The sequence below is a fragment of the Dendronephthya gigantea genome, unplaced genomic scaffold, assembly GCF_004324835.1.
Source record: "Dendronephthya gigantea isolate DGI-Jeju-01 unplaced genomic scaffold, DenGig_1.0 000038F, whole genome shotgun sequence".
Lineage (NCBI taxonomy): Eukaryota > Metazoa > Cnidaria > Anthozoa > Malacalcyonacea > Nephtheidae > Dendronephthya > Dendronephthya gigantea.
The window spans coordinates 91432-116667 of record NW_021163048.1 but is presented as its reverse complement, the minus strand read 5'-3'; the positions used below and the strand labels follow the sequence as shown (position 1 = coordinate 116667).

The 25236-nt window shown below is 35.3% G+C and overlaps 2 protein-coding genes and 1 long non-coding RNA gene across 7 annotated transcripts in view; 2 read left to right on the top strand and 1 right to left on the bottom strand.

Moving 5' to 3' along the window:
* Positions 1–19507, bottom strand: part of LOC114526433 (general transcription and DNA repair factor IIH helicase subunit XPB-like) — a 45146-nt gene extending 25639 nt beyond the window's left edge. The window contains exons 1-32 of one of the 4 annotated variants that reach the window (XM_028548031.1): positions 19395–19507; positions 18436–18483; positions 13668–13774; positions 13049–13428; positions 10435–10492; positions 10044–10069; positions 9888–9927; positions 9351–9418; positions 8943–9017; positions 8523–8603; positions 8329–8363; positions 8164–8209; positions 7878–7952; positions 7660–7734; positions 7543–7589; positions 6937–7015; positions 6580–6642; positions 6175–6258; positions 5794–5849; positions 5609–5680; positions 5456–5495; positions 5090–5156; positions 4830–4904; positions 4575–4603; positions 4308–4380; positions 4015–4085; positions 3810–3858; positions 3170–3214; positions 2566–2630; positions 2360–2452; positions 2153–2218; positions 1638–1679 (exon numbers count right to left, since the gene is read on the bottom strand). In XM_028548031.1, the coding sequence (XP_028403832.1) occupies positions 1638–1679; positions 2153–2218; positions 2360–2452; positions 2566–2630; positions 3170–3214; positions 3810–3858; positions 4015–4085; positions 4308–4380; positions 4575–4603; positions 4830–4904; positions 5090–5156; positions 5456–5495; positions 5609–5680; positions 5794–5849; positions 6175–6258; positions 6580–6642; positions 6937–7015; positions 7543–7589; positions 7660–7734; positions 7878–7952; positions 8164–8209; positions 8329–8363; positions 8523–8603; positions 8943–9017; positions 9351–9418; positions 9888–9927; positions 10044–10069; positions 10435–10480 (1683 nt within the window). In that variant the 5' untranslated portion in view covers positions 10481–10492; positions 13049–13428; positions 13668–13774; positions 18436–18483; positions 19395–19507. Of the gene's footprint in view, positions 1–1637; positions 1680–2152; positions 2219–2359; positions 2453–2565; positions 2631–3169; positions 3215–3809; positions 3859–4014; positions 4086–4307; positions 4381–4574; positions 4604–4829; positions 4905–5089; positions 5157–5455; positions 5496–5608; positions 5681–5793; positions 5850–6174; positions 6259–6579; positions 6643–6936; positions 7016–7542; positions 7590–7659; positions 7735–7877; positions 7953–8163; positions 8210–8328; positions 8364–8522; positions 8604–8942; positions 9018–9350; positions 9419–9887; positions 9928–10043; positions 10070–10434; positions 10493–13048; positions 13818–18435; positions 18484–19394 lie in introns of those variants that run through there. The other 3 variants (XM_028548032.1, XM_028548034.1, XM_028548033.1) reach the window with 3 other exon arrangements.
* Positions 19044–19685, top strand: LOC114526440. Its single transcript, XR_003687344.1, has 2 exons — positions 19044–19267; positions 19413–19685. It is a non-coding gene; the product is annotated as an uncharacterized LOC114526440 (long non-coding RNA).
* Positions 19686–20231: 546 nt separating this feature from the next.
* Positions 20232–25046, top strand: LOC114526234. 2 transcript variants are annotated; one of them, XM_028547767.1, is made up of 11 exons: positions 20232–20424; positions 21573–21690; positions 21759–21859; positions 22132–22233; positions 22439–22478; positions 22748–22818; positions 23010–23115; positions 23488–23572; positions 23713–23800; positions 23923–24042; positions 24700–25046. In XM_028547767.1, exons 1-11 carry the CDS (start codon positions 20329–20331, stop codon positions 24814–24816), a joined length of 1044 nt encoding a protein of 347 aa, XP_028403568.1. In that variant the 5' UTR covers positions 20232–20328; the 3' UTR covers positions 24817–25046. The 2 variants fall into 2 exon arrangements, with proteins under 2 accessions (XP_028403568.1, XP_028403567.1); XM_028547766.1 differs by having other exon boundaries at positions 22724–22818; positions 24700–25043.
* Positions 25047–25236: the final 190 nt, after the last annotated feature.

Below are 25236 nucleotides of genomic sequence, written 5' to 3'. Positions count from 1 at the left end.
GAAATGAACCAACAAAGCAAAGAATAAAGTTTACAATACAACCAATGACACTGTTAACAATATAAGACGTTGTCGGTTTTGTCACAATGTACGATCTGTAACAATCTTCAACTTCTCTTTCATCGGTGGTATTGCTAATGTTGAGCATTTCTGTTTCTTGAGTTTTGCGACAGTATAAAATAGACAAGCTCTCAGTGTATTATATTTATGGTGTCTTATTTGTCAATTTATTTCCTTGTTATATGCACAAAACTTCCGGCTTTTTTTATCTTTCATGCACATGTATTTATGCATGTACTTCATCAACCGACAAAACTAACAAATACGCCTCAAGACATTTGCATTTCTCATCCAACTTGACAGTGTAAATACCGAGTTGGAATTAATAACTATACAGTACCGTAATTAAAGGTAAATTTGAGTAGACACTAATAATGGTTATGTAAAATGAAGTATGCGTTATAACGTCTCTCTTCTTGAATTTTCGTTGTTTTTTCAATTGCTCCTAATATGGGCTCGTTTAGTGCTTCCGCCGGCTTTGTCATGGCTTCGACTTCCTTCAGTTATTTTCTTCTAACCGGTTTCTATAGCTGTATACTTTTTGCGGCCTCGTGACTTATTTGAAGGATGCACAATCTATATGCTAATATCCAACCTTTAATATGTTTGTGTATATATTAATACATACAGTCAACATTGCATGTACCTTTATACATGCGGTTTGGGTACATCCTGTCCATCATACTGGTGGGACATCTTTAAATATATATTATACTTTATTGATTTACACAGGAGAAATTTTTTCATTTCTATAATCCTATTCTTTCATTTCAAAGTTTGTATATATGCACCTATAGGCATAGCTTTTTATTTGCTGTATATGGACTTATAAATTTAGTTCACCTGTTCTTTTGATACAAGAATAACACTTCAAGGTGCTTATAGGAACGAATTGCAATTTCAAGGATATTTATTATTCATTAAAAATCAATATCATTTCAAGTCTTTAGACTGTATTCGCCATAATTAACACATGCATGATGGCCATATGAAACTATACGTGAAACTGATCAAAAGCCTGTGAAATATCATATTTTATGGGTATTTCTTCGAAGAAACAACGCGTAAATTTATCATTGCAAAATATTCGGCCTATATTAACCCAGACCTCCATCAGTGTAAATTAGTTGTTTTCGCGCGCGCTAGTGAAAACAACAATTAAGGATCTAATAAGTAATAACATTGTTAGAGGAGCCGTATATACAATTTGTATACAAGTGCAATATTTCAATTTATATTGGTATATATTGAAATTTCTGCATTCACGAAACAGTTTTGGAATTTAGAACAAAACTTTATCAGGTATATGTAGTAGCTATAACACGTAAATCATAACTGCTGCATGTATATGGTAACAGAATTTCCATGCATGCAGCAAGGCCTAGAATGTCCTGGCAATTTTCTCACGCACCAACAAGCCCAGATGTATATGCTGAGAATCTCAGCTGATTCATCTGTATACACATAATCTGTATACCGTGATTTCGTATGGATGTACATGCATGCATGCATGCGCGTGATGTATTTTCGCGTAAAAACAATTCATTTGCTTGCATGGAATAAAACTAATTTCTTACCTCGCATGTTCTATATTTATTGGGATTCATAACATACAACAACTAAAGAAAGAAAAGGTTACTTTAGAATATATTTACTACAAGCTTTGAAGGAGAAGAGATGGTAGAAAGGTGAAGCAAAAGGCAAAAACCAGTGCAAGATTTTTTATGCATTTGTAATTGTTTCTTCTTTCATTATTTCACTGTTATTGCTGAGTTCTCATTAAAAAAACGAAGAGGTGATTTCCTTCGGGAAAGCAATTTAAAAAAGGTAAAGTATCTTCTTTGACAACCAGAAGTACGTTTTTGACAACCTAACTGGAGGTCCTTGACTGCCAAGCATGTGCAAGTATATCTTTACTTTCACTCAATAATGCCGGAAATGATCAGTCAAATGCTACCAAACGTCAATTGTCTCGTTTGCAAGAAACATATATTCGTGTAAATTCTTCTACAGGAAGGATAAATTCCTTAGTGTAGCAACAATATATAGTTAGTTTTTAAGAGAAAGAAAAACATACAGTAGCTATCTATACCTTTCGCTTTCTAGACCTCATATTTAAATATTCCCTGTAAAACTCTGGAGTCATTGGACACCACACCTTTCAGAGATAGGAAATAAAATGTGAGAAAAGTGCACAGGCATCTTTCCTAACAAAAGATCTATAAAAAAATCTATATATGACCTATCAATATACGTTCAAGGAAGTGTAGAGAATGGATGATTAGGTTACTCTACCCACCTCAGCACATTGAACTCTTGCTATAAATCCATTGTCTTGAAGTTCCATCCAATTAGCTTCGTAAAGTTTTGGGCCAATCAAGAAATTTAAATCCTGAGACGAGAAAAAATTCAATCGGGATATAAACTACGACACAACGGCATGGTTCTTATCCGACATGACAATTTTTATAAATACGTGCATATTAAAATCAGGTTCAAACGTACCTGGATTTTATCATCTTCTCGAACTAAGGTTGCAGTTAAACCAAGTTTACAATGAGCTTGGATGGCTGAATATGGATTATAGAAAATTAGTATATTCTTAGTATGCAAACAAATAATTTATACAACTGCATGGAATCGGTTTAACGATTCAGTTGGTGGCAGGATCAATTGGATATTCACAATGGTGATCGTGGAGTAACTACGATTCAACAACACAAGGGTTTCACCCTAGGTAGCCCAAAGGTATTTGTGTTTTATCTAAAGCGTCCATTTATATTTAGTTGCCAACCTTATCTTATTATTATACAAATATAGCAATTGGTGTTTACGTCACAGACCACGATATTAAAATTGATGGACGCTTTAGATTAAAACACAAATACCTTTGGGCTACCTAGGGTTTCACCTGCGAGTTTCACACAACCACACAGCCTCATAAATCGGTGATGAGTAAATTTTGCTTATACAAAAGTACCCCTTCGTCGAAATCCATTTTCTACACTTGTTTTTTAATTGGTCTTAATTATGATGCCCGTCATCTTGACGGTACCCACGTGCGTAAACCGCAAAGATTAATAATGATATTTACATATTTTCTACGTACCAGTTAGTACTCTTCGAAATTGCCTTGCAGGTATCGTGTGCACCTCTATACGCATATAGAAAACAATAAATGATGTACTGGATAACATATAGGATCCATTATGATACATATTGACAATCAATTAAAATAATGAAACAATAACCTATTTAAAAAATCGTATCCTATATAAAAACAGCATTAAGAAATATGCAAGATGGGAATGCTAAAATAGTTGTTCCTGTTCTGTTGTTGCCCCGAAGTTGATCTGTTGATTCCCATCCTAAACGTACACTCTATAGCCTTTATCCCGTTTTGACCTTTTCCTGCATCAAGATTACACTGTCCATGCAGATATTGTGCTGTCCTCACTCCTTATATTATCCCTTCCTTGCCTGTTCTGTCCCACCGTTACACCGTTCTATCCCTGTCCTCCTATGCAGTTCCCACCCGTACATTCTAACCTATATATAGTTTTGTCCCGTCCCCGAGTACTGTACATGTCTTCACTTACACAACACAAATTTAGAAAACACTCATTCTTAGGCTCTTTGTGCCTATTCGCGAGATTCTCTGATTATCTTTAATGTCTTTAAATAAATCGGAAAGTATGCCATTTTTGTTCACGAATAATATCACAAAACATTGGGTAGTGTTATCTTACCGTCCAACAACATAAGACCCCATTCCTGACCTTGAAGAAAATTCATGACCTATTAAATACAAAACATGCCTCAGAAAATGTGCACTGATTTACGTCATAACTATGATCACATGCATGCACACAGGGAATATATGTGGAATCAAATGTAGGGCGTTTCAGCAATAACCATCATATAGCTATAAATAAAAACATAGTTAAAAGATACCTGCTCGGCTTCCCAGGATCTTTTACCGCTATGAGAAATCATTGAATACGTCGAGATAGCGATACTGCATCCTGAGAATAACACATACTAGATTTCAGGTACAAGTACATTTTTAAAAATTGTCTTTGTTTCCATAGCAACATGACGAAGGCATTAAACCTGTGTTTTCATTGTAAACATTGGGTTGTATTGTATAACTGAAAAACGAAGTCAGCCACCCATTTTTCTTATTTCCTATAATTCATTTCGTTTTTCAGTAACAAGAAATGTCTTGTGTTTCAAAACCGACTCACCGCCAGGCTTGCTTTTCGAATCAGCAGTGAAACAATAAATATGGCGATCTTCCACTGTCGACCACAGTTTAAACTAAAACAACAGATTTGAATCTCAATGCAAATCTTGCAGTTTGAAAATAATGATAGACATGCGCACACAGTTGTTGACTGGAAACAATTGTGCTGCAAACTCCTGCCCTTTCTGGCCACTTTCTGACCCTTACAAAGACGTTTGACACTAAATATGACAACGTAGTATGTTCTGCATATGGATGTAACACAAACCTGACTTCTCCACTGCTCCACAGCAACACCTATTTTAGAATTAAGACAGCAAAAAAGTCTCAAGAGATCATCTTAAATTCTTTAACAATCCTTAAATTAGTACAAGGCATAAAAGAGCATCGACTGAATATGAAAATGAGTTTCTTTCCAGTTGTAACTTCTATAATCTATGGTTAGTACTCTAAACATAAAGCTAATTTAGGAAAGTTTGTCCTTCGTATAAATATTGTGTTAACCACAAATACAGTAACATACCAGAGGTACACAGAACAATGCAACGTTTTCTAACAGTACAAGCAGCAGTTACGCCCACCAGTGTCTTGCCGGCACCTGAATTTTTTTAAAAGATTGTTGTCAACGCCGTTGAGGTTTCCACCTTTTGATGTTTTACAATACGCAGAGTTAGAAACACTGACAGTCTCTCCTACCACCCCTGCATCCAACAATTGCTACTACGCCACGTGACGACAAATACCGAGGATTACTAAGTACTCTACGAATATGTTCATACTAACCACATGGCAATACAATTACGCCTGATCGTGCTCTTCCGTTACCAAACATCTTTCTTAGACTCTTTTCCTGAAAACAAATTTAATTTTTTTTAGAAATAAACCCCTTCCCTATACACCCTTTTTTAAAAAATTTAGCTGCACGTCCACTGTCTCATTTATTCGAGTCCTTTCTGGATTACACCGGTTACAAAACAAATCACTATTGCGGTGCAGCAGAGAAAAAAGTACGGTAAACTGTGCTTCAGACCTTGCCTTTAACAAACCAGAGAGAGACAATAGTATAAAGCTTGACACCTTTCTCCCCAACAATTTCTGGATTTTTTATCTATGTACTAATATCATTTCTCTGTTTCAATTATGACAAACCTGGTACGGCCGTAGAACTGTTGTTGGTTTCAAATCAGCACTAGAAAATCAATGAATGCATGTCGTTTAAGAATTACAGACTAAAGATAATTTATACTTTATTTTTATCTTTAGAAATCCAGAAAGAAATCAAGACAGGCCAGGTAAGCTTACTTTAGGTCAGGATTAATTGTATCGTTCTTGAAATCATATTCAGCCAACAATGGATAATCCAGCTCAATACATCTAAAGTCCAACGTCAGAAAATTGTTTATACAAGTTGTATACAACACAAGACCCGAAATACTGCTTATACTTCCATCTAAAGGAACCATGCAGAATGTTGCAACGCAACTTACTTTCTTTGCAACGTTTCAATATGTTCTTGTGCAACTTCAAAAGAAAATGACTGCGCCTATGAAATTTTTAAAACTTGTTAACTGATCCGAAAACCTGAATGGATTTGTATGTGTTGTTTATCGTCATTATGACTGCGAGACTTGAGTGCATGTGCACATCATCAAGTCATGAATTCATAGGTAAATTAAAGAAGAATAACATATAGAAGACACCATTATGGCTCGGCAAATTTATACTTGGAATGTTGCAGTTATAATGTTCACAACACACAAACATGCACGCACTCAAACCAACAGCCAAGCCTATACACATGCACAGTAACATGGACAAAAAAAACCACAAACGTCAAATGGCGAATGAAATATACTTGGTTTTCTTACCTCCTCCTCGTCTTCATCTTGATCTATTTTATCTATATAATCTGTGATATCGGTTGGAATCGATGACTCGACCTCAGTTTTGTCCTGGGAAAAGTAAGATTTAGTAAATTATTTCATATTAATACGGCGGAATGACGTCATGAATTAGGATTATAATAGACCAGAAGATAGGCACAATATCATGCAAGGTTTCCTAAAACCTGAATTATATATAGCAATCATATGTAGTTGTTCAATGATTCAAATTAGTCCTAATAAACAAAGCAACGACTTCACTTCAATCACGTTGGATGACATCACTCATATGCCTGCCATCATGGTAGATTCCAATCATTCCATCGTTTAGAATACGTATAGTTTGAACTACAGCTATATGTATGTCGTGTTTTCTTTCATATGGTATACCTTTTCTTCTTCAACGTTAGTAATTTCTGTGGTTGGCGCTGATGATGGCCTGACCTTATGGGGCTATAAAGAGAACATATGACAAGTGTTACAAAGAATTCGCGATTGTTCAAAATTGACCCGTTCTTCTCGCCAGATTTGAGAACTACATTCACCAGAATTGTCCCAAGTTGCAGATCTCTTATCATAAAGTTTTACAAATAGAAACGAATTTACTAACGCTAAAGATGAACAAATAAGATGTACGAAGAAAATTATCGAATTTTCCTTTTTCCAAAAAATATCTGGAAGCAAGAGTTTAATCTTTTAAATCAAGCATAACAGTGAATGATGTTTTTAAAATTTATCGAAAACAACCTGAAATACAGATTTTGTTGATACGGTTGTTGACAAGAGTTGTGTGTCATTTTCAGCCACATCAGTATCGTTTCTTTTCCTAAAATAGAAAAATTGTCGCATCGTCCCACTAATATCTTGACTTATATGATTTACGGCTCTTTTTTATTCGTCATAAAACCAACCTGCAAGCTCGTTGCGACAGTTTTCATCCAATGAAAATGCTTTTGTCTTGCTTTTAATAAGATGAAAGCACTCGAAACGAGCTTGCGAGTAGGTTTTTGCTCACGGTCTGTCATATACAAAGCCAAGCTTTGCCATGACCTGGGACTAGTTGTATCAGTTGTATAAAAGACTAGTTAACTTTTAAGGACAGAAATGGCGCATCATAGTCGTCGTGTTAACTAGGTTTTCTTAACAATCTGAGTTAACTACGATTGAACTATGCAAAAATGTAGTTAAAGGGTTTTATACAACCGGCCCCAGATGTAAAACGGCTTAATTCAGGGACATGATATTAGGCATCACATGAACCGCATCAGCCACTCGCGTACTTGCCCCTGCAACTCTATGTATTCCTACCCTACCCAATATATCAATGCTTTATCTCTATATCATGTGTTATACCTGCACATTTGGACATCAGGATCCCGAAGTAACCTCTGTAAGACTTCCTGGAAATAAACCTGTAACTTACGATCAGTTACTTTTAACAAAATTATACACCTAGTAATATTTACTAACCGGAAATGAACTCTCGGCAAAATATCGATTGTGTTTCAAAACCAACTTGACTTTGCCATAACTCAAGGTACATAGCTTTAAAAATACAAAATAATTCGAGAGTAACAACCGTGTTTCATATGAGTTCCTACGCATGCAGGTTCAATGCAGGATTGCTAAATTTTCAGATTTGTTTAGGACAAAGAGAAGTCATGAATGTAGTATATACTGAAACGTACCTTAATAAACTGAATAATACCATCTGGAATTGATGTTTTACTCAATCTTCGCAGATATTCAATTATGTCGTTGGTCTAAAATAAAATTTCCTGTTTTCAGTATTTGAAGCAATTCATAAAACGGTCTTTAGCGTTCCACCACGAAATTGCCTGCACTCACGTTTCCCGGAGGAGATCAAGCAACTGAAAAAGCAACTATACCGATACGTCATATGAAATGTTGATCCATAACAAAATATAATAATAAAGTAAATTATTATCGCCTTAAATGATTGAAAAGTATAACCTGAAGTCCAACAGAAACAGCAGCATACAATGAATAGGCAGTCAATCTGATACGAAAGAAGATAAAAGCGATTTTAAGGGGAAATCCGAACATCAAGAGAACTTTTTTCAGATGAGCGATAATGTATCCCATAAAATCACCATCATTCACTTACACCATCCTTACCTGTACTCGTGCACATGTTCCGGTCGACATACTGGCTAAATAAGAGATAAAATAACCATGGATTTGACATAATTTATTATAATACGATTTCTTGTAACAATTAAGCTATTCCATACAGATAAAATATCATTACAAACGGGTCTAATGTTTGTCCTCTCCTGGGTGGCTGGATGTGCCATTAATATTTTCCTTACCTCGGAAATGGCAATTAAGAAGTCGTGAGCATGTTTGTAAACAGGTGAAAATGACTCCAAAAAGATATGGCCATCTGGGGCCTAGGTGAACGGAGAAAGTGAATAAAGTTACTGTAGTTACGGACGCCCTTTATTGCTAAAGGATGAGGAAAACCTAATACAGAATATTATCTTCTGTAATCGTGGGATACAGTACGATACAACGCAGCGAAACTGTAAATAAAACCTTCGTTTCCTCATCATATTTGCAAGTTTTGGCGAACTCGCACCGCTGGTAATTACGTTACGTTACACTTGGTTATACTGGAATATGTAAACAGCTTTTGTAAAGTGCACAATTACGGCTCAAATGTAGCCTAAACACGAAAATCAACGTGAAGATGTCCCAGCTGAATTGCTGTGATTATGTTCTATACTTACCACCCATAAAGGACGAGAATCATGATCTAACTTTAACTGGACCACTTTACGGTAATCGCGACCGCCATATTCATCCTAAATAGTCATTGATATATCTTGGCTCTTGTGCTTTTATTAACAGAACATTTATTTTTTGTTTATGTTTAGCAAATGTATTTAATACTACATCCATGTATTGAACGATCTCATGAATTGAAAGAACGCACTCGAAGCACAATTATTACGAACAGTACGATAATTGTAGATAATTGACCTGCAACCTAGCAAAAACCAGCATTTGCTGCGTAAAAAAAGAAAACTTTGTTTCCAATGTTTTCTAACCTCTGAGCCCCCTGTCAGTTTATTTTGACCCCGGCTTAAGAGACAAATAGTCAAATAAAGTGAAATTATCTTGTTATTTATAATTACCTCCTCAGCTTCTTTTCCTGTCAGTGTTACTGCAGAAGATTTGGGAGCACTTTGATTGATAGAATTTTCTTTACAAATATAAGGGAAAACATTATTCAGACAATGAAAAATTGAATACGTTTTTATGTGTATCTGGAAGGGGGTCATAGATCTACAGTTGGAATCATGTTGGGTAAACTACATGCAATTTTCACAAATAACATCTCTCTGGAAAGGCAAATCTTTCAAGGCCCAAACTTTGTTGATACTGAGTGAAAAATGTTCGAAGGGCATAGCACCTTTTCTCATAGCCCTCCCCTCAGAAGGTAGATACTTGTCTACCTTCCACTATAACCACTCAGCTAAAAACTAAATGCATTTTCAACATAGCTCCTGTTGATAAATATATACACATAATTTGGGTAGTTATATGCTTTGGTGATAACAAAGAAAACATGCATGAAGAATCATGATTGTGCCATTAATATTTCAAATAGACTAAACAGGCAGACTAATCAGGTTACAAAGTACATGATTTTGCTCCAAACTATATGGTACCTGATTCAGCATCGCCATTGTTTCCTGTCTCATTTGAAGCCTATAAAAATTTATAATACAGGAATATACAACGAAAATGTTTGAGTATGGCACTCAAACAGACAACAGCAAAAAAATTATAAAGACATAAAAGATACTTAAATACTTTTCACATACCTTAGCCTTTTTTGATGATTTGTTGCCTTAAATAAAAAGTACATTTTGTTTACATTTATAATAAATACAGTTTCCAGCATTTTGGGGGTAATACTTATGTTCATATTATCAATATTGAATGGATTTTAATCTTCTTGAACAGTGATCTTGAAGGTGTGTGTTGGGAGGGAGGAATAACATGTTATACCACTGCCTGTTTATCTTAGATTATTCATAACTATTGATTAGTACTTTATTTCCAAATTTTCCATTATGCAAATATTTATACAAAAATAAACCAAATCTAATAGAGGGGGGTAATAACCCATGCAGTTTGATCAATTTTTTACTTTGTTCATTTCCTTTTGAACGAAATAACTAATCCACGAGCATTGCTATTCTAGATACCTACCACTATCACTCGATTCTTTTTTTGACCTTTTATTTCTTGCACTCATATTGTTAATTTACTAAATAATAATTGTAATATACCATTTTCCAATTTCCATTCATTCTATGAGCCTTCGTACCTTATAGGCTTCACTTTTTTTAAACTAAAATACTTCATCTTATAACCTCGTGATAATTCACTTATTTTAGTGATTTCACTCATTTAACTGATAGGTCAGAAGCTCTATACGGCCGGTTTTTCGAAGCTGAATTACAGATTAAGTCATATTTTTATGCCATATTGGTTGTGGCTCGTGGGTAAATCATTATCCTAGGTGGGGATAGATCTATACTGTGCATCTCTATAAAGCTCGAAACATAATTGTCCCCCTTTTTTGCAAGGAAGAACAAATTAATTAAAAACATGTGGCTTGATAGAGGCCATAGAGAGATTCCGACACTTACTGTATTTTGCAATCTTATTTCATCACTCACCCCTTATCAAGAAAATCTAATGGTACGCCCTCTTTTTTTTGTAGTAATCTTATATCGAATCTTCTGTTATTTTCACAAAACAAACAACTGATTTAGGAGAATTTTTTTATCACTAAATTAAATCTTTCAACCAAGACAGCTACTTTTTGAGTTTTTGATAAAAGATAATATATGCTCTTCTGTTATTTTTCACCCTAATATCTGTGACATTTACAAATTAAGGCATTCGAACAAATTTCTCGACTGAATAACAGCATTGAAACTCTTCTGCCTTCAGGGCTGACTGACTTGGTACAGCCACGCAAACATTTACACGCTGTCAAAAACTGTAATGATGACAAATTTCTAAATAAAGCCCTCGGCCGGTTATGTTTATGCACCGGAGCAGGTGTTCATTCTAGCACTCAAATTCATGTGTCTAAAAAAATATAGTGCTATCATTCCTGTTATTATGATTGATATTTGATAACTTGCGATGAACTCAGATTTGCGCCTAATATTCATGTTAACGATTGAAAATGGATGGAATAGTAGTTTTACAATGATCAGGGTTGAGGATTCATATGACATTTTAAATCAGTTTCTTAGGCCTGTTTCAAACGTCGCATTTTGCATGTGTCGAATACAATTCTAATTAGATTCGACCCTAAAACAATAATCCGACCGTCATTTCAAACGTCGCATTTCGCATGTGCTGAATTCAAATAGTTCGGCGGTTCGGCGGGCTCTATTCCTTATGACCAGCGACAGTCCGCTTGGGAGTAAATAAAAAATGTAATATTTCTAGAAATCCTTTTCTTGCTATTATTTTCCTAATACTCTTGCGTAAATATATTGCACTTTATGCAATATCCAATTGCTTCCCAGCCGCTTCTAGCAAGCCAGCCAGCCTTGGGATTCTTCGTTTTATTCGTGTACTGCGCAACCATTACAAAGAGACGCGGTAGGCAAATGAATTTTCTCAACTTTATGCACACGTAATACAATACGATTTTTCTGGTTCATATCTTTTGTCTACGGCCTCCATATTTCCTTACTTGGGCCTTTCAAAATCATAACATGCATGACGTTCTTTGCCTTTTTCTTCAAGCGAATTAAATTCGACACATGCAAAATGCGACCTATGAAACCACGTCGCATCGAGCTCGCATAATGCGACCGGAACAGTCGAATTTAGCATCACGGTCGACCGCAATTAAAAACAGCGAATTCAATTGTTTCATACGTCGCATCTCGCATGCAGATAATTCAAACAATTGTATTCGACACATGCAAAATGCGACGTTTGAAACAGGCCTTATGCACTTTTTTGATTGTCATTGCTTTTCGTGTTTACATCAACAGTCCGGTACTTGCCAAATGCAATCGGTGTTCAGTACAGTTACAGTATATTAAAGATTTTTTGCTTAAAAAACAGGCAATATGACTCGTCGCAAAAGCTACAATAATGTCTTTGTCAACACTATTATAACAATAGAGTTGATGTTCGCGCGCATAAATGTGTTTTTGGCCCCACTCTGAACTCATTTTAGCCCGAGCGTAGCGAGGGTTAAAAAGTGTTCTGAGGAGAGCCAAAAACACATTTATGCCCAAGAACATCAACTCTATTGTTATATTCTAACGTTCCTCCCTGGACGAATGTTAGGCCTTAGGCTTTGGCTTAGGCAGTGTTCATGGTTTCTGGTTTTATTTGAGTGGGTTTAAAATGAAATCCTAATGAGCGGTAAAATGTTTGCATAGCTAGTAAACATTCTAAATTTTTATTGATCTTTCTGTAGATTATATTTCCTTGCTAATAAAATATTTACTATGTCTACAGTTAATTCTTAAACGAGTATCAAATTTAATTCAGTAATCACATGCAATTTTGTCTCACATGCATGTCAAACACGGGTTGATATCCAGTTGTTCAATGTTGGGTTAGCGCTAACCCTGGGTTAAATTTTAATCCTCTGCACTGCTGTTCGTTTTAAAACCTTTACAAAACATGGCTTTTGAATGACAAAGTAAAGTTTGCCCTAGGTCAAATTAATCGGCACTGCCACAGGTTAGATATTTATTCGAATTTTCGAATTTTAAAAACCTCAATCAAATCTCATCAATAATGCAGCAGTTCTCTGGCGAATTTCGTTGATGCTCACCAGTGACTGCTTGAACAAACTCTCGTCGTGGATTGTTATTCCATGACCATGAACTGAAGTTTTGTTCCTTGACATATTTTTCAAGTACGTTTGTTCAAAGCTAAGCATCTACTTGATGTTGAAGAAGTTTAGTTGTCAGAGAAAAATTTCCAGACAGTGTCGAGCTAGCAGAATGAGAGGAACAAATAGTTTACACCGATTATATTATTTTTCAAAAAACATTTGAATGGATTCTCCATAGCTTTGAATGTGTTCTCCACAGTCCGAATATAACAATACTCTTTTATCAGCGCAGCTTGACTCTACAATTCAAGGGTCACCCCTCCCTCTCCCGGAAATCTTCGAAGCTCTCAGGCCCTTCCAACACTCCCTATAATAAACTATAATTTAAAGAAAAGAATAATAAAGAGGAAATGGGATTTTCTCAATTTTTATCTAAGCGAGTGGGGAGAAGAGTATTTTGAAGAAAATTTCAATTAAGGCGCAAGTCATAAATGATAAGCAAAAATCTGCCGGTTCATACTCGGGGAAATTGCGCGCGCACGTATTCACTAAATTAAAATTTTGCAGCCTTTCACATATGCATGTACGTATGTAATATGATATATATTAGTCTTACATGAATAATGAATCCTTTTCTCGTACACGCTGGAAATGTTTCTTAATTTCTCAGTATAATTACTCTCAACTGAAAACTGAGTGTTTTGTCAGATTCAGTCATTTCAGCTAGACAAGAAAAACTATGAGTTAAATAATTCAGGTAGTTTTTAATTAAAAACAAGATTACTCATTATGATAAGCCAATAGGTAATGAATTGCCTTTAACTATTTTCTACACTTGCATGCATTAACTACGTAAAAACGAAATTTGAAAAATTGGTCGATTGAAAAATTTCAAGGATTTGCAAATCACAATTTGCCCTGTACCTTCTGTTAAGGAAATTTCTAAGGTCTTTATTAATCGAATAATTTATTAAAGAATACTTGACCTGATAATATTTCATTTTTACCTATACCGGAAAACCTACAGTACATGCACTGATTTCTGTATGATATTCCTGTAAGATATTCCTAAGCGATATTATGAACGCACTCTACTACAATTAGCATTTTGCTTGTCGGGTAAAAATTCATTTTGTATACGTACACACGAGATAGAAACTTAATTTTTTCGACGACAGTAAATTATATATAAATAAAGCACATTCCCCTTTATAAAGGAAGCGATCTAAAATGCTCAGTTTCCGTCTTTCTGCAGGTACAGCACGGTTGGCTTTCCAACTTAGTCAGTGTTTCCTAACTCGTTATTTTTTATTACATTTCCTTGCTATAATAGCAAATTCCACATTATAATTAATATTAAAGATTATGAACAGGTTTAATTCATTAATTACATGCTAATTCTTCCCACAAGAAGGAAAGATTTAAATTGAGATATAATCATCAGGAAAAACAAGAAAAATATATGTTCATTAAAACTGTATATTCCGTAAAACAAGCGAAGAAAAGAGATGCTCCACGCATGCAGATGTATAATTTGTCTTTGTCTTTTGTTTTTTTGTATCTATAGTATCTACAGTATGCTTCACTCGTACAGTAAGTGATGTGAAAGATGAAAGAAGATGAAATATCTTCCCTCAAGCTTAAATATTGACCTCGTATTGTTTTGTGAAAAGTATATGGGTAGCAAACAATGTGTCTGCTCCTGTGCAAGTGCATGGAATCGAACTTGACAAAAAAAGTGCTTGTGTGGGTGCATGCATTAATTCAAGCTGATATCGATGGCACAATTTGTTAATCTAAGAATTAATTATGCATGCAAAACCTAATCTCTAGCATATAAAAACTAGGAACATTATCTGTACTCCAATCTCTCTTAAACAAGCGACGTTCCAATCCACACAGGCCTCGAGAAACTAAATCGAAAACATAACAATATCGCAGCAATATCACAGTCTTCATGAAGAATCTAATTGTGTTGACGTTCATTTTTGCGGTTTGTTTCGATCAAACAATCCTTGCGTTCAATGCCGGAATGGGCAATTTTGGAAAACGTCGAGTTGATCTTAAGGTTAGAGAACTTAGAGTGTTGCATGGCCTTCATTCAATGAATTACGTATGATTTTCTTTTGAATATTTATCGTTTGTGTTTTTCAGCAATGTTTCTTCATGCCATGCAGATTTAACATTCAGAATGTTTGAGATGAGGCTGTTTAAAATCATTTGGGTTGATATAAAGCTAAGGCATTTAAGTTAAGCCATTTCACATTTCCTCAGTGTGTGTAGGCACTGCATGCGCTTCTTGTCCTTCTAGTTTATTTGCTGCGTGCCAAAAAGACAATTTCGTCACTAGTCGAACTCTGCGTCCTATATAATTATTCCTATATAGGCATTCAGTGATTTTCTCAAAACATAGTGCATGATATTTTACAAAAAAGATGAAATGCCGTATTATGCCGGCAAGTTAAAGCAATGTATGGGGGGTCTCGTAACTACAGGTCGCGGATGCATTTTTATTGCAGTTCGGCATCCTCCGCATGACCGTCATGACGATCATATCATACACCATACTAGTTATAGGATTAACGAGAAACACACGCGTTGTAATGCCAGACAACTCATCACTCATGGATCTAATTCACCCTATAGTATAGGACTATATGAGCGTGCATAGTGCATCACTCCTTTCTTAAGAGAATTCTTCATGATTTGTTGTGTTATCTCCACTGTGCTATATGTGCTAGTTCTTACATGCAAAAGAATAATATTTTGGAAGAGACATGCATAAAATTATTGTTTTACATGCATCTAATATTTAACATACGGGACGACGTTATTAGCTAGCTACATTTCCCTTTTTCTCAGGCGACAAATGTATCTTATTAAACTATATGTCCCTTTTTTCAGGAATAAAAATGAACACTTGCATCATTCATTTCATTATGCACAATTATGCACTTGCCTCATGCATGCATGCAGCACGGCGTCAGCACGTCAGATGGCGTATAACGCTTTTTTGCCGGTTTATATCTTATCTCATTATATAGAGCACGAAATAGTTACAGGGCTAGAATTATCCCCTCAATACACAATAATTCACACTTGTTGAGGCCTTAACTGTGAACATGTGTGTTATTAGCTATATATTCCCCTTTTTCTCAGGCGAAAAATGTATCTTAACTATATGTCCCTTTTTCCAGGAATACAAATGAACACTTACATGCACATGTTCACAGTTAAGGCCTCAACAATTGTGAATTACTGTGTATCAAGGGTCAAGCAAACACACGAAAAGTCGGTATACTAAATTACTAATTCTAGCCCTGTTCGTAGTCTATGATATGAGATAAGATATAAACAAAAAAAGTGCTACGCCATCTGACGTGCTGACGCCGTTCTGAGGGCAATTGCATAATGACGCGAACTTTATTTGAGGCATCATATAATTTGGGATTTTCAGTAAATTTATAGTTTTCTAGAAAATTCAAAATTGATCTTTCTATTATCACTCTCCTATTCTGAGAATAAATAATCAAGAAAACCTTTTCTAAATCTGATGATAACATAAACCATGGGATAATAACATAAACTGCATGATCTCAATCCTTCCTGGAATGGGTATATAATGTTTATCATACCACTCTAGTTTTCCGAAGGTCCGACGACAAAGTTCTGCGGTGCAATTTTATCCTACTGTTTACGTCGACCAAGAATAAATCCTGCCGTAGAGGATGGAATGGAAATGAACGAAAACGAATTTCTTTCCAGAAAGAAGGAGAACAATATTGAATGAGAAAGCAAATAGGAGGATGTAAAATGAATACAAATGAAAGAATATTTACTGTAATATAATATCAAGAGAATAAAGGATATATTGAAATTATTGATGTTAATGATAATTCATAAGAAGGAATCCATATATACTACTCAGTATACATCAAAATTAAAAATTATTTGCAAGTGGAATTTAATGTGTGGACTTCGCGTGTGTTCTTCAGTGTGTGTTGTTATGAAACAGTAATGAAAAAAACTATAATGTTGTTCGTCTGAAGTCTTACTGAGAATTTAAGACCATTCCCTAGTGCCTGCCTGCATGATTGTGAACATACACTGCATGCAACTTCACATCAAATCCAAAGGTGCATGGATACTTAAATTAATATACTTCTGTTTTTTTCTGAATTAGAAATGTGACTTTAGAAGTTATTTTACCTCGAGAATGTAGATTTAAAATAATCTATCTAATTTAATTAGCATGAATAGAACGGCCGGTATATGCAGAAATTTCGATTTTTTACATGGTCCGATATCAATCCTTTTGCTTTCATAAAAAAACTGCGGCTTCAAAGAGTTCAATTTGGATCAGCGTCACAATCATTATTGTCTCACAGTTAACATGCAGAGGAAACGAAAAATGTTATTAAAAACCCTTTCTCGAACCCGCTCAAATATTACATGGGCTTTATATAGCACTTAACCCCGTGAAAGAAAAATTTTTTCGTTTTTCGTATTTATATAAATTGATTTTAGGAAATATTAACAGATCTGCATAAATATTCGCAAAACCTGATTACACTGTAGGCAAATATAATGTAAAAATGGCACATGCCAACAATTTTCATGTTTCGATATAAGTGATCAGTGATATAATGATTGGAGTATTAGAGCGCTTTGGGACTTTACACACGATCAATACACCATCCAATTTTGTTCTCTGCGATCCATAAAGATTGAATCATGTGAACAGACGACATTTATTGTTTGTTTGCAATTACGTGACTTTTTCTCGAATGATAGTGAGTCAAACAGCTAACTTCAAGGCGATCGTCCACCAGCTATTACAGCAATTATAGAAGTCTCATACATGCATGTGAGTAACCATGCATATTTGCATGGGCTCCAAAAGTTTTTCTATGCCGACTCGACCACAATATGACACCACAATATCTGTTAATGGCTGAGCATTATCTGAGGAGGTGTTTGAGTTTCACGCAGTTGATGAATTAATAGACTCATTCCAAACTGATCTCAGTTGCAGCTACAAACCTCCCGCTAGGCAAATTGCTGCATGGAGAGGAGAAATGGCGGAGCGATATGGCATTATTGTAATTAAATCTTTAAACATCATACGATATCGGCTGAATTTTCAAATTGCCCAAATAATCTTTAGTATAACAGAAAGAATCCCGGGCAAAAAGATAATTTTGAAGAATAAAGATCTGTTGCGCAAATTCGATTAACCTTCATTTCGGATTGTTCAAATTTAACATACAAAGTTAATAGTTTTAACGAAATCATTATTACGTCGATTAATCGGCATATTGATTACTGTAAACAACGTTTTTATTAAAAACGATTGAGATCACTTTCATCTTCCAGATGCTTACCTGCCTTTATGATATCATTTAGGCACAGGATACCGCCAATAAATTAATCTAAAGTAAATTAAAAAAAGGTAATAAGTATATAATCACTGTGGCATAATCGCCCAAACGTTTAAGTCGAATGCGTTCATAGTTTAATTAAATATGATTTTTATTTGAATTTACTAAGATATCGCACCAAAAGTAAAGGAGAAAGCTAGGTCAATATATATGACGTTTCAGTTTAGTAAACATTTCTTATATATATTGCATGTGCATGGCATAATCTAAGTCCCTTTTAAAATTGAATATTGTGCAAATGAATGTCGAACCGGTTTCATGTGTGAACTAAATCAGAGTCGAATTATGAGCATCTTCATTAGTGCTCGTTTATCTTACAGCCTCGTGCAGTTTTTCCGTCCACTCATGGTTTCGGTCGCATCATCTGAACTGATGCATGCTCTAAATTAAGAAAATGCTGCCGAAAAGGCATCCTACGTCCGCTATAATGTGGGTGAAATGCTGTGAAGAATAAGATAACTTGCTGAGATGCATGAGATAGGTATCTATTTCCTTTTCTAGGCATTTAAAGCTAAGATAACCGAAGATGATTTTGAAGTATAAAAGAGCCTCCCCTCTGGCATATACTCTTATAATCAAACGACAGGAGAATACAGCTCAGTATAGTCACGCTTTGCAACCGGCTAAGTTATTTATACTCCAGCGTTATTAACACTTAAAAAAGAAAATGAAAACAACTATTGCTGTTATCTCGATCTGTTTAATGTTTCTGTTAGTGCAGCGAACAACTGGCTTTACAGCTGCGGATGCTTCGTGGGGAAAACGTAGTGAAAAGGTTCGTATAAGGGGTATCTATAATATATAAATGTCTAATATATAAGTTTGATTCAGTATTAATAAAGCCACTTGCCAAAAGTTTGAACAAGACAACATCTTTTGAAATAGCTGCATATAAATCTTACATATTTTAACACCTTCAGGTCACTGGTAATGATATATGCGAGTTGGCCAGAAAAACATGCAGTCAGTTTAGGATTGTGAAACATGAGGAAAAACTTGAGCGTGAAGCAAGATATAGCAATCTGCAAGATGAAGATTTCAGTTAATATATGTTTACCAAAATCAACAATACAGGCCAAACGATGATGAAACTATGTACTTCACTGTTTATCTGTAATATAGCAAAATGTTAAGTTCTTAAAGTACATGTAGTTAAAAAAATGTTGATGAAAAATACTATATTTATGAGAATATAGGTTGTTTCATTTGTTATTAATAGTTTTAGAATCTGTCTAGAATTTGCTCTAATAACTAAGTAAGTTTTGGTGTATGCCATTTGCATTGCTGTGACGCTAATCCTTCCAAGAGGAGATAAAATACTATTATATAGAGGCTTTGTGAAAACGACAGATTATTTATTGCACTATATACGGACGTCACTTCTCGATTCTTCCTCATCGAGTTTCTCATAGGCAACCTGATCCCTAGCTTCTCTAGCTGAAATACCCAGAGCACTAGTGATGAAAAATCTCCAAAGACATCCTACAGTGATTCACGGGCTCGGGCAATTATCAAAACTTATGAAAAATTTGCGGCCGTGTGGCTTTGGGGCCCTTTTTCCGTCCACCCACGCGAGTAAAGCGCGGGGGCCCCAAAAGCGCGGAGCCCCCAAAAGCATGGGGCCCCCAAAGCATCGGCCGCCATATGGTTAAACCGGTCCTGGGGGCAAAAGATATTCTTCCCTTATAACAACCTGGAAGTAAGTTACAAGTACGTATCACGTGATTTTAAGAAAAGAGTCTCCATGCAAATAATATGGCGGTGACAACAAAATCTTGACTATAATATAAACTACGCCACTGCTGTACAAGTAAAAGAGAAATTGCCCGCAAAATAATGCCAACTTCAGACTTATTCACCAAGCCTCCCCAGCAGCCAGTCCGAAAGCCCGGCCAATTATCCAAGGATCAAGTCACGCAATATTTCGAAGAGGTCTGTACAATTTGCTTAATAAAATACATACTGATACATAGATGGAGGTATGCGTTCAGTGTTGACTGCCGCCGTACCGGTTTGCTTGTCACGACATCCACGTTTCCCGGTATAAAGAAACGATTGCCGTATCAATTTGATAGATTTGGTATATTTATTCAGGTCTCAGACATTAAAAATCTTCACTGTATTTTATTAACTTCAAAATGTACGTATGACCTCCTTATTAGCGATCCGGTATAAAAAAATGGACAATCGCGAACCGCAAATTGCCAGGGCCGCTAAAATTCATATTCGTCATTTTGGTATATTACAAATAGTCAAATACAATTATATGTTACTGAAAAATTCATTGAGACACCAGTGTTCAAAGTTAATGGCGTATTCGTAGACGGATTATGCAAAATTAATGTTATGCGATTATGCAAAATCGGCGCATAGCAGTGAATTAATGTACTTTATTATGTAATGATGAAGAATTTTTTGCGTTAAATAATTGGACTTAATATACTTCAAGAAATTATCGTGAGAAATTGTAGTTGTATAGCATACTGCAACAGTTACAGTAATAGTGCAATCTGGCAATATCTGCGGTAATTACGTCACAACTTTGCTGTTTGCAATTTAGATTACCTTAAATGAAATGAATTTTAGGTTTACTCTCACACGAGTATAATTTGCAGGCTTTGCCGATGGTGGTATGAAGATGCATGCATGCATTGGCAGTGGGATAGAGTAATAGGTACCGCAATATTACACTAAACATTACAAAGATATATATATATATATATATATATATATATATATATATATATGGCTCAGTATCATCCTTTCACTGTGACCAAGGTCTTGAGGGTTGGTTCAGGTATACGGACACCCCCATATGGTCATCCCCACTTCCCTAGTTTACTTCTTACAGTACGCCCTGTTTATAATATTTATCATCATAGGTGAGTCAGGCTGGCCCTCACTTTAGGGGCACAATCGAGTGTAATCACGAGAAGCATAGTTTTAGTAACACCCCAAATTTTACACTCAGGTTTCAACATTTTTATTAAAGTATTCTCAACCGTTTCTCAAAAGATTGGGGTCATTCACCCACCAACTGGCTATGCCCCTGTTTATTAATTTTTTTCTTCTGTGATCAGGGTTTTCTGCTAGTGCAAGATTTCTTCAAAAAGGAAGAACTAGAGCCTGTCTTAAAATGCATTGAGCATTTGGTTGATGAACTTGCTGAAAAACTTCATAAAGCTGGAAAAATAAAAGGTGTGTGCATTGTTCCCATTAATATACCAATGATGCCTTGTTCAAAAGTAAGTTATGTTCTGTTGTAGAAAAATATGAAAATGCCTCTGTCTTCGAAAGATTAACCTTTATTGACAATGAATTTCCCGGAGCTGCAATCCTGATTCATAAGTATGGTGAAATGACTAAGGTACTGGGAAGGCTTTGCCAGTGGTGGTGTGGAGATGCATGCATGCAACCTTCTAGCATGGTCAACATGCAGGCTCATGGTCTGTTTGTGACTCTGTCACGGTGTCACCCCTTGCATAGAGAACTGGCTTGTGATTGACTAGCTGTGCTTTTCATGATTAACCTTAAATGAACAATGAACAGCCTTGTGATTGTAAAGAACAGGGAATTTTTCTTCTTATCTAAATTTTGAACTAGATGGTAGAAATGATATAAATGTGGTACATTTTGCAGGAATTTTCTGACCTTTGGACAAATGAAAGGCTTTTAAATGTTGTTGAACAATTCATAGGACCAGAGATTGCAGGTCATCCAGTCTGGAACCTGAGAGCAAAGGTGAATATACTTCAACACTAACATTTTAAAAGTAAATTAGCTTGTAGGTACACTAATTTACTTATTGATGTCACCATGCAAACATACAAGAACATTACTAACACTTTTGTTCTGCATCAGCCTCATTCTCATGAAATGCAATCAGACTCTCTCAAAGGTCCTTTGCTAGGGGTTAGTAGAACTAAATTTATCATGTTAAATATAGATACCCAAAAGTGAGCAAGCTACAGTTCCATGGCACCAAGGTGATTAAAACTCTTCTTTCTTGATAACATGATTGTTTTCTCAAGTAGTATATTCTTATGGAGTGAGATGTAGAAATATGACATAGCAATAAAACTTTACAATAAACTATTTTTTTGCATTTGAATATTTTTGGCATAATTTTAAGTTTATAAGAAAGCTTCAGCCAATGTCTCTAGTTGCTTGTCTCTAGAGGATCATATATGTGTATTATTAAATATAAACAATTTGGTCTCTTGATATTCAGATAATGCATATATGTCCTTTGAAGCTGGTGAGGTATTAGTACCAACAGCTTGGATTCCTTTTCTGGATACAAATATGGAAAATGGCTGTATGGAGGTAAAACATAATTATAGAGTGGTATAATAATAATTACTTATGAAACACACAGAGTAGACAGATGAACTGTTTGCCATCTTTTGTCCCTTTAAAGATAGGAAGAGAAGCAGAGATCAGTCTGTTATTACTTGAAGCCCAGTCAATCCTCAAATAATAATTATGCCTACGTACTTACATTAACATATGAATAGGTAGCACGGTATGGCCACAAATCTGGAGTTCTTGCTAAACACACATGTTGTGCTGGACCTACTTGGTATGTTGATCTTGATGTAAAAGAGATGCAGACAACTTTAGGTAGGAGTTTTCACTGAGCTAAATGCCACATTTAGTGACCTTAGGGACCACTCTCCTCCCAATACAATAAAGCTCAAAAATGTAAGGGACCATGTGATGGACTATGCATAATTAGCTATTTCCCAATCGAGCAGGGTACTGGGTCTAGTGGCGAACTGCAAAGCATCTATGGACTGTTTGGAGGAACAAATTATTTCAGTCTTTTTCAGACCACTGAGCTATACTAATAATACTACAACCTCGTACCCAGGGTCTTTATAATACTATAGCTCAGCGTTTCAGCTAAAATATTTCCTGGATAAATGATTTCAGACCACCGAGCCCGAGGCTGAGCTATACTATAGTATGAATTTGATTTTTACGGGATTTTAGGCGTGGATATGGAAAACGATGTTGTTTTGTGTGAGGTGCCATTTGGAGGTGTTCTGTTTATTAACAATCTGGTACCACACAGAAGGTATCACGTACACATTCTTTCAAACATTATTTTATCAATCATCATTATAGTCTTTATTAGAATTAACAATCTTTTTTTACATCACAATAAAACGATATTTAATCATGTATTATAATTTTTAAAGACGTTTATATTTTTAGCCTGAAAAATTATTCCAAAAACATTAGATGGACGATGGATTTACGATGGCAGGTTCCAGACAAGCCTAATGGTTTTTATGGTTTAAAGGTTCTGATTTTCTAAATGAGCATTTTTTAAAAAAATGTTTGCAGACAAACTTTCATTATCCGGCTTTAATTAATAATTATTAATCCTTGATTTCAAGACATTTACCCTTCTTTTTTATATAGGAAAACATTTTACTTCGAACTGGAAAGGACCCCAATCATGTCATCGACTGGGAAGCATTCGCTGTGGATCGTAACAAGTTGCAAGAGAACTATGTAAATGAAAAAACAAATATCGACAAGGTAAAAATATGTAATACTTGATGAAATATTTTCTTTTATCTCTCTTGTGCAAACAGTGTATACGATATCCTAAGAATTAATGTTATAGTGGTGTTTTATAACTACAGATACTTTCAAGAGTGTTCTAATAGCCGATTTCATATTAGAGACGGGAAAGATCATCTTAGTCTTAGACGGGAAAGTTCATGGTAAAAACCGGACTAAATATGAATAGGAATGGATAAATTTACTTTATGATGGGTCGGGTAATGCTAAAAAGGGTATCGTAATTATTACGATAAAAATTTTGTTTGTTTTCTCTTAGCCTTGTTCCGTCCTTGACCCTGTTGATATTTCAGAAACTCGTCTCATTTATCCGTCTAAATGCGAATTTATTAAGACGAGTTTCTCGCCCAGACGGGATTCCTGTCCAACTTACCTGTCTGTTTAGACGGGAAAGTTAGACGGGTAAATTCGGACGAGAAACCCGTCTGTGACCGGATTCACATTAGAGGAGTTTCCCGTCTAAGACGAGTTTCCCGTCTCTAATATGAATTCGGCTATTATAACATCTAGTTTCTAGAAGATGGCCGATTTACTGAGCTTTCGAAATGCCAGATTGAACTGCAAGGTCTCGATTGACCTTACTGGACTTATCTTCCGTTGTTAACGTTTTAGAAGGAGTATGTTGAAGATCCTGAATTTGACACGACGATCTCAGGGCCGTGGATGGATCGTTGGGAGATTGTTAATCACAATAAACACACGGATTCTTTCAAAAAGAGTTCGACATGATCAATACATTGAAACTATATGAAGATTAATCTAATATTAATAATGGACGCTAAAAAATAGCACTTTACAACAATAATAGCTCATTTTTTCAAGGCCGAAATTGACAAGAAAAAAGAGGGATAAACTAAGGGATCTTGCCACAAAATTAAGACATTCGAATTAACATTTACTGCATTTATAAATTTTAGTTTTTTATAGTTTCCATATGCTAATTTACGCAATTTTTATTATCTCTGTAGTAGTGTAGTTGTAGTGAAAAAATCGGAATAGTGTGAATCTCGTGACTGTTAACGTTTTCTGTTTTAATTTCTTGTACTAGAGCAGAGAACCAGAGTCATAGCAGATTTAGCAACCTCGTCAGTTGTATAAAGGTCTAGTTGACTTTTAACTGTTGTTAAGGACAAAATTGGCCGATCAGAG

Coding starts and splice junctions, on each gene's coding strand:
- LOC114526234 (XM_028547766.1), top strand. CDS start 20,329: ATGCCAACTTCAGACTTATTCACCAAGCCTCCCCAGCAGCCAGTCCGA. Junction 23,116..23,487: donor AGAGATGCAGACAACTTTAG/GTAGGAGTTTTC, acceptor ACGGGATTTTAG/GCGTGGATATGGAAAACGAT. Junction 23,573..23,712: donor AATCTGGTACCACACAGAAG/GTATCACGTACA, acceptor TTATATTTTTAG/CCTGAAAAATTATTCCAAAA.